Source organism: Hipposideros armiger, unplaced genomic scaffold, assembly GCF_001890085.2.
Source record: "Hipposideros armiger isolate ML-2016 unplaced genomic scaffold, ASM189008v1 scaffold_94, whole genome shotgun sequence".
Lineage (NCBI taxonomy): Eukaryota > Metazoa > Chordata > Mammalia > Chiroptera > Hipposideridae > Hipposideros > Hipposideros armiger.
The window spans coordinates 4,775,724-4,788,702 of NW_017731444.1; the positions used below are offsets into that span (position 1 = coordinate 4,775,724).

The window sequence follows — 12,979 nt, forward strand, 5'->3', positions numbered from 1 at the left end:
AAAGACAGAGTAGCCTTCAGATGGTCACACTCACAGGGAGATGATTCTGGCCTCTGCACACTGACTGAAAATGCCAGGACAGCCCAATGACCAAAGGGGTGGAGGATGCCAAGCCTGTGCGTGGTTCATCAGATGGTAATCCTGACCAGGCAAAACTACCAGCGGGGGGCTCAGCAACGGGCACAGACAAGCATAACTGCCCACTCTGTACCCCAGGTTTCACCACCTGAACAGTGAGGACACAGGCCTTCCCTCCCAGGGTTGTGCAGAATTTAAAGCAGCTTAGACACTCCACAAAGGGCCCGGCGTGTAGTAAGCTCACACCAACAAGACACTGCTATACATTAGCTGACTGGAAGAGGGAGAGAACTTGACCACCACAGGAGAGGTAACATTGGTCGTTGGATCGTTCAAAACTCTCAAATTCCCCAGATGGTGACTCACACCACTCCAAGGATGTTTCAGTCAGGAAGACTGGCAGGCAGATGAGACCCTACAGGTAAGGCCTACAGTAAGGGCTTGGTCTGCACACAAAGGGTGCCACCAGCCCACAGACACCTTTNAAAAAAAAGAAGAAGAGGCCACATCGAGACTGGTAGGAGTGTGGGAGATGTGAGGCAGGTTGACTCCAGGCCCACGGAGAGAGGGTGAACCTGGCGAGGGACACCTCAGTAGCGGAGAGGCTTCTTCTGTTGGGGGAGGGACCCTCCGGCCCCATGCAGAGCTCACCAGCCCAGAGTTACCTTGCCAGGAAGAGGAGTTCCACAATAGCTGGCAGTAAAAATCAGTGAGGACTCTCTTTGCTCAACTCAGTGAGGCGGAGGGCAGCTAGAGACCCAGTTGCCCTCCTGTGGAGCTGGCACAGGAACTCACTCACTGGTGAGCACTCACCCAGTCCCTGGCAGAGGGAGTGGCGGTGTGAGCAGGGGCCCAGGAGCCTGTGGAGAAGGACTTTGGCGCGGCAGCTGAATGTTTTGGGACCATTGTTCCCCCTGTGTGAAGCTTGCACACGAGTAGTGTACAGGAGGGCACCATTTTTTTTAAGGTTGGGCCCTTCCACAGAAGGTCAGGCCTGGGACCGCATTGGTCTGGTAGAATTGATGCAGGCTTGTGTGTGTGCACCCGCATGCTGCCTTGGGTCCCCGCTCTCTGCACTGCTTGTGCTGCATAGCCAGGGTAGCACCTGGCTGTCGGGCTGCTCTGCCTGATCTGCAGGCTGCTGACTGGGACAGGCTGACACTGGGAGTTTTCCTGGGAGTGTTGGTCCTGGAGCTGTGCACCGGCATGATCTGGCTGGGGCATTCGTGATGCATTTGTGCGGGCTGGTTGCCAGTGCAGGAGTGCATGCTGCTCTGACTTGGTGGGGGACAGTGACCACACCCTGTGGTGCCTTGGAGGCCTACCCCACCCACCTAGAGCCCCTGGTGCCTGGCCCCCACCTCCACAGGCCACAGAGGGTTTTTGCAGCAGCAGACAGCCCGCAACAACCTGTGAGGATTTTTGGTGGTGAGCACGGCCCCAGAACACACAGCAGCTAATTGCGGGAAGCTCACTACAAGCCTGAAAGAAAGGGCGACGCGTGACACTTTGGGCCATCTCCTCCAACACAGCTGGTGCTGAGTCACCTAACTCTCTATTGCTAAACAAGTGGTCTGCAGATTACAGCAGGCAGAGAGCCTTATTTTTCCCCCCTCTTTTTTTTTCTTTGTATTTCTTTTTTTTTCTTTTTTCTTTTCTTTTATCTTTTTTTTTTAAAGATTTTATTGGGGTAATGGGGGAGGGGAACAGCATTGGGAAATCGGGGTAAGGGGAACACACAAGTAAGTTGCTGTCCTTTTGTTCTTCAGTCTAGTTGTGGAGGACATCGCTTCACTGGCCCACATTGGTATTATCATTGCGCTCTTCCCAGGCGAGGCAGTCACTCACCAGCCATTGGACGGCTGCTCACAGCGGCTCACGGCAGCTCACGAAAGCTCACACCTGCTGCGAGCCAGCCCCACTGCAGCCTACACTGTTGCCACGGCAGTCCAGCTCCAGGTCGAGCTGTTGTTCATCATCTTAGCTGTAGAAGGCACAGCGTCACTGGCCCATGTGGGATCCGAACTGGGGCCCTGCTGCTCAGAGCTGGCGTCCCAAGCCAACTCTTAGCCAACGCTCCACTCAGCCAGCACTCTTCTTTTTTTATTATTCTTTTTTCTTCTTTTCTTTCATCTGTTTTCCTTTTGTTGTTGTTCCTCAGACTTGATTATCTGGTTATTGCTTTGGTTACTGTTTTTCTGTCTTGTTCTCCTGTTTTTGTATTTGTGTTTCTGTCTCTTCTATATATTTTTGTTTCTCCCATCTGATCATTGTTTATCGTGTTTTTGTGGGGGTGTATTTGGTTTTGGTGTTGTTGAATCGCCTTGCTTTGTTTTTGTTTTATGAAGTGGACGTGGACCTATCACTGGTCCAGGTGCAGAGACCACACTGAATTTGTAGAAAACACAGACCACAGCCTTTACACACCTGTAACACTACCTTGCCCACCTACAGCTCCATTGCCAGGGGCAATCGGGGTGCTGGCGTCACTGGCCCCACCCCCACAAACTGTGGAAACGTTTTTTTACAACAGAGTTGGTCCATAGAGCCCTGGGGAATCTCGGTAGTGTTCAGTGACCACAAATCTGCACCACAGCCACTTGGGAGCAGCTCTCGTGAATTTGTGAGGGTGAGGTGGAGACTGGCTGTAGTGCCCTTGGGACACTATACAAAGGGGTCACAGGCCAGGTATTGGCGTAAGACCTGAATCTGCCTTAACATATTAAAAACCACCAATCATGTCTCATAACTCACTTGAATTCCATCCTGCCAAGCTAGTGCCACATCACTGAGGGCACCCTCAACACTGAGTCAATAGCCAGACACACACCCCTAAAGAGCTTCTTTCAATAGTTGGTCCTTACTGACACCTGACAGGCACCAACAGGCCTCGGGGGCCCTGAGCCTTTTGCTAAACTGCCTCAGGACCAATATTGGAGGCAGCCAGCCTCAGTTCACACAGAGACCATCTCCACGTGACCCCCAAGTCCAGCACAGCAGCAGCCAACTGCATACAGCCTACAAGGTAGCTACAGGCTGGTAACAGACAGGGCTGAAATGGCACTCAGTGGGAGGCCCTCCCAAGAGACACCAGAACCAATACACCCAGAGGCCAGTGTTAGACAAAGCCAGAGTACTACCTGGTTGGACCTACAAGTGGCATTCTCAAAGGAAATTTTCCACAGGCACAAGGGCCCGTAGTGGCCAAGCCTCCTCTGAGGGGGTCAACCTCCACACAGCATCTCATACACTGTGAACAGAGCTAATTCTCCCCAGTAATTAGCCTGAGAGTCAATCCTACCCTCTGATAATCCAAAAGTAATTAAAGATCAACTTCAACAGCGACTCCTCTGGAACACACGGGACAGAAAAATACAGAGACTGTGCAATTCGAATATAAAGGACACACACTACATGACCACCCAGCAATGACTGAGAGATATAGGTGATCTACCTAATACATTGAAGCAATCACAGAGCGACAGCCAGAATAAAGAAACAAAGAAACAAGTCCCAAGTAAAAGATCAGAAGAAGCCTCTAGAAATGGAACTAAATGAAACAGAGGTATCCAACCTTTCAGAGACACAGTTTAGAACACTGATGATAAGAATGTTTAAGGAACTTAGCGAGGACATAAAGAAGGATAAAGAAATCATTTTTAAAAAACCAGTTAGAACTAAAGAATACAATAACTGAAATGAAGCGCACTCGAAGGAATCACCAGTAGATTAGATGAAGCAGAGGATCAGATCAGGAATGTAGAAGACAAAATAGCAGAAATCACCCAGTTGGAACAACAAAAAGAAAAAAGAATAAAAAACAATAAAAATAGTTTAAGAGACCTGTGAGACAACATCAAGCACAACAACATTTGCATCATAGGAATACCAGNCCTACTCTCCATCTCAGGCAAAGTGAGTTCCCCTCCATGTGAAACTCAAGCTGGCTGAATCAACAGGCAAACACCACCATAGTCACACCTGCAGCCACATATGGAGCCCTTTAGGCACTTCCAGAAGAGGATGCCCACTAGCAGCAACGTGTCACCATTGGAGGAAAAAGTAGCAGAAGGGGCTCAGAGGGAAAGCAGCAAAAACAAAGTGCCCACCAGCCACCTGCCCCTCTGGGAATGAATGAAAAGCTCCTCTTGGCACAAACATACTCCACATTGAAATACAAAGCAGAGGCCACAGGCCAAACACTGGACATTGATGTCCATGGGCCAGTTGGGTGGAAAAGGAACAGAGCCAAAGCCACACAAATATGAAAATACATGCTAAACACTTAGCCTTTGAAACTTCTTATGCATTTGTGACAAGGCATGTTCACATGTATAGCTGTAGTTAAATGTGTCAAAACTCTATCCACCCCACCCCACCCCCGTAGAAAAGAAAAACTTCAGAGTGAGGTTAAAATGTCTCTATACCTGATTCATTCTGGTACAAGTTAGGTAAAGGATCTGTTTTTTGGTAAAGAAACATAGCTTAAAAATCCATATTTTCTTGTTGTAAACCAAGTGTAAATAGTTGCCAAATTCTAGGTACACAGTATTGATAGGGAAATGGTATAAAATCTGAGAGAAAGGTGGAAAACAACTGAAGCACCTGATGAAATAGTAAGCAATGGTGATGGTGATGATGACAGTAAATTATGAAATACTTACAAATGCCAAACATATGCTGATTGCATGACATATTTCATCCAATTTAATCATCATGGAACCCTATGATGCATACAATATGATCCCCACTTTATGGATGAGGAAACTAAGCCATGAAAAAGTTGGGTAATGTCCCCTGGCCACACGCCGAATGAACCAGGATTCACACCCATGTCTGTCTGGCCCCAAAGCCCGAGCTCAGAAACTATGCCTCCTCCTAAAACACTCTTTACCTTTGATAAAACACAAGGCTCACTGACATTTCATGAAAGATATGTACCCTAAGAAGTGAAAATTAACCCAAATGTTACATACAACTCCAGAGCATTCAGGGACACAAATTTGCTGCATGAGCCCCCAGTGAACTCCCATTACTGGCAAAGATCTGAGATTGGTTACACCAGAGAAGGAAACTGAGGCAGGAGTGCTGAACATGATAGCTGAGTTCCAGAAAACTAGATAGACACACACAAGCATATACACAAATCAAAATACAAATGTGTACACGCCTGTGTGTATGTCACTAAAGAAACACCTATGAAAGGGCAAAATCCTATTGCTTCTGTCACCAGGATACCCACGACTCACGTGGGAGCACTGTGACATCTTCACACAGAGGCATTAAGAATCATGACCTGCCTTATCACCAACAACTGTGATCCCAGGCGAGCCTTGGCCAGCCTTCAAAGGGCCCTCTGTTTCAAGAGTCACAAGGTCAAATCACTTAGGACTTGAGAACAAGCCAGCCCTAGTGTTCAGCCTGCTAAGCCACCCTTTGAGAAACCTCTGAGAAACCGCCTGTGTGGGTCCTGGATTAGCAGAATTCAATGGCTGCCCCACCTCCTAAGGTTGAAGGACAGAGAGAGAGAGACAAAAAACCCCGGAAGCTGCAGGAGCCATCAAAGGCTGAATCCCGGATATGCCCCTTCCTTACTTTTGCAGTTGGCTTTATTCTTTGGGTCCAGAGAAACCATTAGCGGCACTGAAATCAAGGTTCACACCCAGTTTGGGAGTCTCAATTCCACCTAAATGATGACTCAATATTCTTCAACTATCCAAGAAAAACAAAGCCTAAGAAAGCTGGGTTTGTCTTCCACTTCTCATCATGTGTAAAGCTTAGTTCTGCCCTCGGAGAAAAGGTCAACTGTCATTTATTCTATGCATGTGACATTGCGGCAAAGCCCAAAATGGGGCCTTTGGCAACTAGAACTGTTCTTGAGTTCACAGTATGAGAACCACACTGGGGTTGGGGAGGGCCAGGCAGCTAACATGCTGGGCCTCCTGAAGGCAGGGTCCCACCAAGTCCCCCCACGCCAGGTGAGCAGAAGCAGACGTTACCATCCTCTTAGTCAAAATCATCTCCCTCTCCCAGGCGCTTGCTTTGTAAAGCTGTGATAACACCGCACAGCAAGCTCATGACAGGTGTACAAAATCACAAAACTTCCAGTGCTAGGAACTGAACAGGTGACTTCGGTAAATCCTCACCTTAAATAAGGGAAAGCCTGAGGCCCTGAGAATAGGCTCCAGAATGTGGGGAGCCATTGAATACATAACAGGTGAGAGGAAGTCTGGCATATAGCTTGAAAGTTCTAAAATACAAATGAAAAGGACAGCACACGTATGAAACCAAGTCTCATTCCACAGGCAAACAGGGGTAGAAAAGAAGGCTGAGCACACTGTGTAACAACCATGCTTAAAATCTCCCAGCGGACTTCTGTTAAATGGAGGAATACATAGGCACTGTGCCGACTGCCTCCCAGGATCTCACCAAAATTACAAATAATTTATACAACATTCAACCTCGGAAGTCCCCTGAACACTAGATGAACAGAACCTCTAAACCAGCAGTTCTCAACCTGTGGGTCGCGACCCCTTTGGGGGTCNACCCCGCCAGTCTCTGACCACATTCGTTATTTCAGGCAAATTAAGATCTGGGATCCTGATGTCGATGGTGGAGGCCTTGGGATTCCAGGCAGCTTCATGGTCTCTGACCAAGGTGAGTGGGGTTAAACATCCTGCCCCAGAGAAGGCACAGTCACTGGGAGAGCCCTGGGTTGGGAGGTGGGGGCTGCGCTTCAACCCAGACCCCTCTGGTCACTCATGGTGGACCTTGGGCAAGTCCCTTCTTCTCTCAGGGCCTCAGTTCCTCATCTGTAAGTGGGAGAGTGCAACTGTCCTTGCCTGGAGTCAACACACCTCCAGCTTTTTCCACCCTACCTGTCATTCATTCATTCATTTGTTCTTTCATTCAGTAAAGCCGGACACATAATAGATGCTCAATAAATGCTTACTGAGCATATGACTTTCCTTGATAGCTTCCGAGGAAGGGAGAGGTAGCAGCATCACCCCCATTTGCAAATATTATCATTAATAATAACAGCCCGTAATCATCCTGTGCCAGGCACTGGGTAATAGGTAGCATCTCACTCAGTCTTCACACCCACCCCATGTGGTAGATCCTGTTTCATCCCCAATTTACAGGTGGGGAAACTGAGGCTCAAAGATGGTAAGTCCATTTCCAAGGTCACGTACCCAGTAGGTGGCACAGTTGAGATTTGCATTCAGCACCTGCCCTGATAATCCCCTGCTTTGGGCCCCAACCTTTGCATCAGCCAAAGACAGTGAGGTGGTTCTCTCAGTCAGCTCACCAGCAGGCATTTACTAAACCCCTACTGTGTGCCAGGCACTGATCACTACCGTGAACAAAACAGACAGAAATTCCTGCCCTTGTGGAGTTTTTAGTCCACTCTAGAGGGGGAGAGACATTGGAAGCAGATTAACAATTAAGAAATTAAGAAAATCCACAAGTAACTGCCCATTCTTCCATGGCCGGAGTGTCCAACCGAAGGCCAGGGAGGCACTTAGAACCCAACCTGTAACCCTTATTAGTCCTGATTTGCCCAAAGCTGTGGACTGGTACCACTGAATTCCTGAGCTGTTTAGTTCCAGAGAAATCCCCAGAGGGAAGAAAGTCTCAAAAATGTCCCCCATCCCACTAGGGTCGAATTTGGGGGGAGGGGAGGAGGCTTTGTTAACTGGCTTCAAAGGCAAGCTGACATGTGACTTATTATCAGCTGCCCACCTCGAAAATTGTGTCCACCCTTCAGCTGGCTTTCAAATCCTGGCTCTGCTTCTCTCTAGCCAGGGGACCTCAGGCAGGTCCTCTGGTCTCTCTGAGCCCACCTTCCTCATCCGTAAAACCCAACAGATGTCGTAATACACAGGTCATGAATTAATGGGCTAAATTACAATGAGCCAATTATAATATAAGTAGTTTATCTAAGACACATATTGCATTGGATTCATGTTGAGTGGACAGCTGGTGTTCATACAATTGAATGTCTACAGCTTGGTTTATTTCACATATCTCTTATCAGGGGGCATTTAGCAACTGTCCTTTTTTATTTTTGTTTTTTAATCAACTTGCATCATATAATCCATCACTTGCAGTTGGAAAGGTATCATTTCATTCTTTGGATCTGTTTTCAAATTTCCTGTTTGGCTCTGTTCATTTGTTTTGAACTAGTAGCACATTGATTTCCTTTTTTTATACCTTTATAATATTTTTTTAAATGTAGTCTAAGGAATGAATAAATGGATAGATATGAGATAAAGCAAGCATGGTTTTTAAAAAAATGAATGGCAGAATTTAAGTGATAAGTATACAAGTGCTCACTGTAAAATTCTTTCAACTTTGCTGTATGTTTGAAAATGATCACAATACAATATTGGGGAAAATCTAATAGGTTAAGTTCCTCATATCACATTCAGTTTATAAAAAAAAAAAAAGCCAGAGCCTTGTTAAAAATGTAGCTGCTTGGGGCACAATGGATATGCCCAGGAATCTGCATCTGATGAAACTTTTGAAGGTGTTCTGGTGACCAGCTGGGATTGAGGACAACAATCCTGCACAATCCCACACTCTGCACACCGTTACTTTACCTGTGCCCCAGGCCCTTGTGTGGCATCACTCTACACACACAGACCAACTCCTCCAACCCTTCCAAGAATTCTGTATGAGTGAGTTCAGGGTCAAGAACCCCAATGCCAGTAGTCACCTTGAGGAGGACAACTCAGCATAAATCACAAGGCAGGAGGTAAAAAACCTGTTTGACTTTTCTCCTCCAATTCCAGGATGCCATTGTGATCACCCCCGCCTCCTCGTAGAACTCCAGATCTCTCTCCTCTCTCCCAGTGAAGACTTGGACAGTGGCCATCCACTGCATGTGGGGTCCAGTGGGAGTGTGGGAACCAGCTGTGTAGGTGTCCCTCTCTGCAATAAATACTTATCTGTGACTTCTGCAGTCTGGCGTGTATCTTTGTCCCAACTCAAGAGTCATTATGGCCCTGGAAGTCGTGGGGGCTGGACATCAAGCCACATCTGGGTCATGTTCAGGCCCTTCTGAGCCAATCTGGGCCACGTCCGAGCTATGTTTGGGCCACATCGGACCAGATGTGGATAACATCCAGGGTCTTGGCCACCTCCCTACGCTTCAGGAATAAGAAAGCCAGCTGTGCCCTCCTGCCTTCTGTGTTGGTCTTAAGCCCTCTACTTATGACGGGACAACCTCTTTGGCAGGGGACACATGCCTTGTTGATCTTGGCAGTGTAGTGGGTGGACGGTTCTCTGAACAGCATGACTCTGGAGGTAGGCTTTGAGTTCTGGCCTGGCCCCCTTCAGTGTTGTTTGACCCTGGGTTGTGGCTTCAGTTTCCTTCTCTTATAAAATTGGGAGAATCATAGTCCCCACCTTGGTGGGCTGTAGTGAGGATGAAATGAGAGAGAATGGTTCCTGGCACAGGGGAGGTACTCAAACAATGTCATCTGTGGGTGATGTCATCGTCACTGTTGTTACCTGGCCTCTAGGATGTTGGGCCTTATCACTGAAGGCCCTGCCTGCTTGGACAGCACCATGACTGCCATTATCTCCCTGGCCTCCCTGATGCCAGCAGGTTCAGGACAGATAATAGGGCTCCTGTCTTCCAGACTGCAGGCCTGGCCCAGCACACAGAGCCCTTCAGTTACACAAGGGACCTTGTGGGAAGGGATGTGGGTCATTTCGGGAAAAGGCATTACGCAACTTAAGGTCCTAAACAGACATAAGAACAGCTCACAGCCACGGGCGAGGCAAAGAGAGACACGGAGGGACCAGGACAAGACCCTGCACGAGGCGTTTACACCGTGGTCAGCGAACACTTGCTGGGCAGTTACTGAGCTCTAGGCCCTGGGCTGCAGTTCCCCAAGCATCTCAGACTCCCAGCCATACTTGGTGGTCTGCGTCCCCACACATCACATTTCATTACTTTTCTAAATCATATTAAATGTGGGTGTGAACCCCCACTCACAAGGGAGATGAGAAAGTCCATCTCCATCTTGTCTGGGGTAGGTCTCTTCTGGTTCCCTAGGGTCATACAAGGATCTTTTGGGGGACTTCTGAGGAGCCTAGAAGAAGGAGCAGAGCCTATGGTCTTGGGTCCCATCTGGTGCCGAGCGGCACCATACCCAGCCCAGTGGGAGCACTTCTCCCAAATAGCCATGGCCATGTCTCCTGGGTTCTAACTACCCACAACCTCTGGGACTTCCTGGACGTTAGTGGATAAATAACTCTGCTTCCTCACCCCATGGACACAGGGAACAACTCCACAGTGGCTCCCACAGCATCCCAGTCGGACTGAGCCCCAGGTGCCCCTGGGGTCACTTGCCTGATAACACACCTCTATGGATTGTCTCCTTTCCTCACTTTTCCCCGCTCCTACCAGTGTCTCCTGGGATCACCCCCAAATCAGCTACCTGTACTCAAATCCTTCTGGAGAGCCCAAACTAAGACAAGCACTTGCTCCGCGGGCACCATGCTAAGGGTCTTATGGACCCTCACTCACCCAGCCTTCCCCATAGCCTATGGCACCCCCAAATTGACAAATCAGGAAACTGAGGCTCTGAAAGCACACTACCATGCAGCCCCTAACCATTAACCCACGCTGCTTCCCTCTACTCTCTGCAACTTCATCACCCGCCCTTGGTTCTCCACCTCCCCCATAAAGGAGGTGTCTTCTGCGCCCGCCTTCTTCCATTTGAGCCCTGAAACCAACCGCTATCCATGCATCCCTGAGAGAGGAATCCCCAGACCCAGAACTCCAAGACCCCACCACCTTCCTGGGCTAGGGAAGGGAACAGCCCTCTGCTTCTCTCTGAGTTTTATCAGTCTCAGCAAATAAAAAACACCAAGTGATACCTCAGTAACTATCCTATCAGGAATTACTACTGTCTTTGTCTTACAGATGAGAGATCAAGTAACACAGAGACGATGAAATGATGGGAACCCAAACCTCACCCACTTGCCCCAGCTTCTCACCTGAATCCACAATTCAGTTGTGGATGACCGAGTTCTTTTGTTTTTGTTTTTGTTTTTCCTTTTAATCATTTTTTATTATGAAAGACACATTTTTTAGAATTAGTTTCAGCTGTACAACACAGTGCAATAGTTATACTATTTACCCCTCGAAGTGACAACCCCCCTCCCCCGACCAAGTTTTCTTGATTCCTCAAAATAACAGTGACAACTAACTGCCTCTATTCCCTGAGGACTATTCAGTTCCCAGAGCAGTGCTACGCCCTTCCTTTGGGATTAACATTCTCATTTTACAGAAAAAAATAAACTGAGGCTCAGAGAGCGGCAGTAACGTGTCTTGCACCTCTCTGCATCCTTCCCAGGGCTTCCCTTTCATGGGAGACCCCCCCACACTCTCCTCCCCCCCAGGAAATCTTGCAGCAGAGACTATTAGTCAATGAGGTAAACAGATGGAATCCATGGAGCCCTAGCGAAATTCTTCCCCTCCTGTCCCATTTAGAGAGGCCAGATTTTGGAAGGGGAGGGAGATCTCTGAGCTTCCACCAACATCCCGCACCAGTCCCCAGTGACTTGGATGCAGGAATTAACCCCAGAGCCTTTCTCTGGCCCAGGCAGAAGGAAGATAATTTGGCAGTCATGTTGAGACCCAACTGAGAGAAATGAGGGGGAACTGCCAACTTTTAAAGCATCTTCCAATCAAAAGTGACTCTGAGATTCTAGAAAAAGTACATCCCATCCAAAATATGCTACTGAATCCTATTAACATCAGCCATTTGCTTTTGACATTAGCCAAAGTGAGAACTAGCTGCTAACATTGATTTTACACTTCCTAGGCAGCTGCTGCCTCCAGAACCCGCTCTTCTGCTATCAGCCCCTCTGCCTGGTGTGTCCAGCTGAAGAAAGGAGCTTAACACCTACCCTAACCACGTCTCAGAGTTGCGAAAGGGAAAGGAATTAATTATAGAGAGAATTCCATGGAAAACCTAGAGATGAATACACCTGCCATCGGAATAACCAAACTGGGCAGCAGTTAACAAAGGAGTCCATGACGACACAGCCAGCTTGCACACTTGCAATAGTGGCACCAGGATTCTCACATAAGAGGACTTTTGCATAGCAGTTTGGTTGGGAGTGAGGACTTGGGGCCTTGGAGCCATGTTGCGTAGTAACGCTAAAATTCCCTTTCATGGGATAGCCCTGATTTCAAATCCAGTTTTGCCGCAGACATGCTGTGTGACCTTGAGCGAATCATTTAACCTCTCTGAGTCGCAGTTCTGTCACCTATAAAATAAAAATTAAAATGAGTAACTTCTTTTGAACTCTTCCTGCGTGCTAGGCCATGTGCTGCATCTACATGAGTTACCTCAGTGATCTTCGCAATATCCAAAAGACATATGTGGGTTTATGATGCCCATTTTGCAGACATGAAAAGTGAGGCTCCAAAGGGAAAGTAACTTGCCCACAGTTACTGAGTGATGGTGGGGATCTGAACCCAAGCCTGTCTGGCTGCAGAGCCATGGCATGGATGACATACATGGAAAAGGCACGAGGAATGGACCCAAGGTGGTCATCAGGCTTCTCCCAGTCCCGTCTCTATCCCTCACCTGCTCTCTTCCACACACACCCCAATACACACCCTTACTTCCTTGGGTTCTGTGACTGGCACATTCTGTGTTAGGGGCCTCCTTGGGCCCCTCCCAAGAGCTGGAGGCCCTGCCCCAGGCTCTGTAGCTCTGCTGTTGTTCCTAAGGGAAAGGGCCCACCCCCAAAACTAAAGGAGCCCCCCACTTCCTTCCTGGGGTATGTTGGCCTAGGCCTAACACCTGCCCTTAGAGCCTCAGTGACAGGCCCTGTCAGCTTTGGCCAGAAGCCCCTGTGCCAGGTGAGGCGA

The 12,979-nt window shown here is 48.3% G+C and overlaps 1 protein-coding gene across 1 annotated transcript in view; it reads left to right on the forward strand.

Moving 5' to 3' along the window:
- Window positions 1-8,999, forward strand: part of LOC109384401 (BPI fold-containing family B member 1-like) — a 41,102-nt gene extending 32,103 nt beyond the window's left edge. Inside the window, exons 15-16 of the mRNA XM_019645713.1 lie at window positions 6,659-6,735; window positions 8,874-8,999. Of these exons, the coding sequence (XP_019501258.1) occupies window positions 6,659-6,735; window positions 8,874-8,906 (110 nt within the window). The 3' untranslated portion in view covers window positions 8,907-8,999. The remainder of the gene's footprint in view (window positions 1-6,658; window positions 6,736-8,873) is intronic.
- The last annotated feature ends 3,980 nt before the right edge of the window (window positions 9,000-12,979 follow it).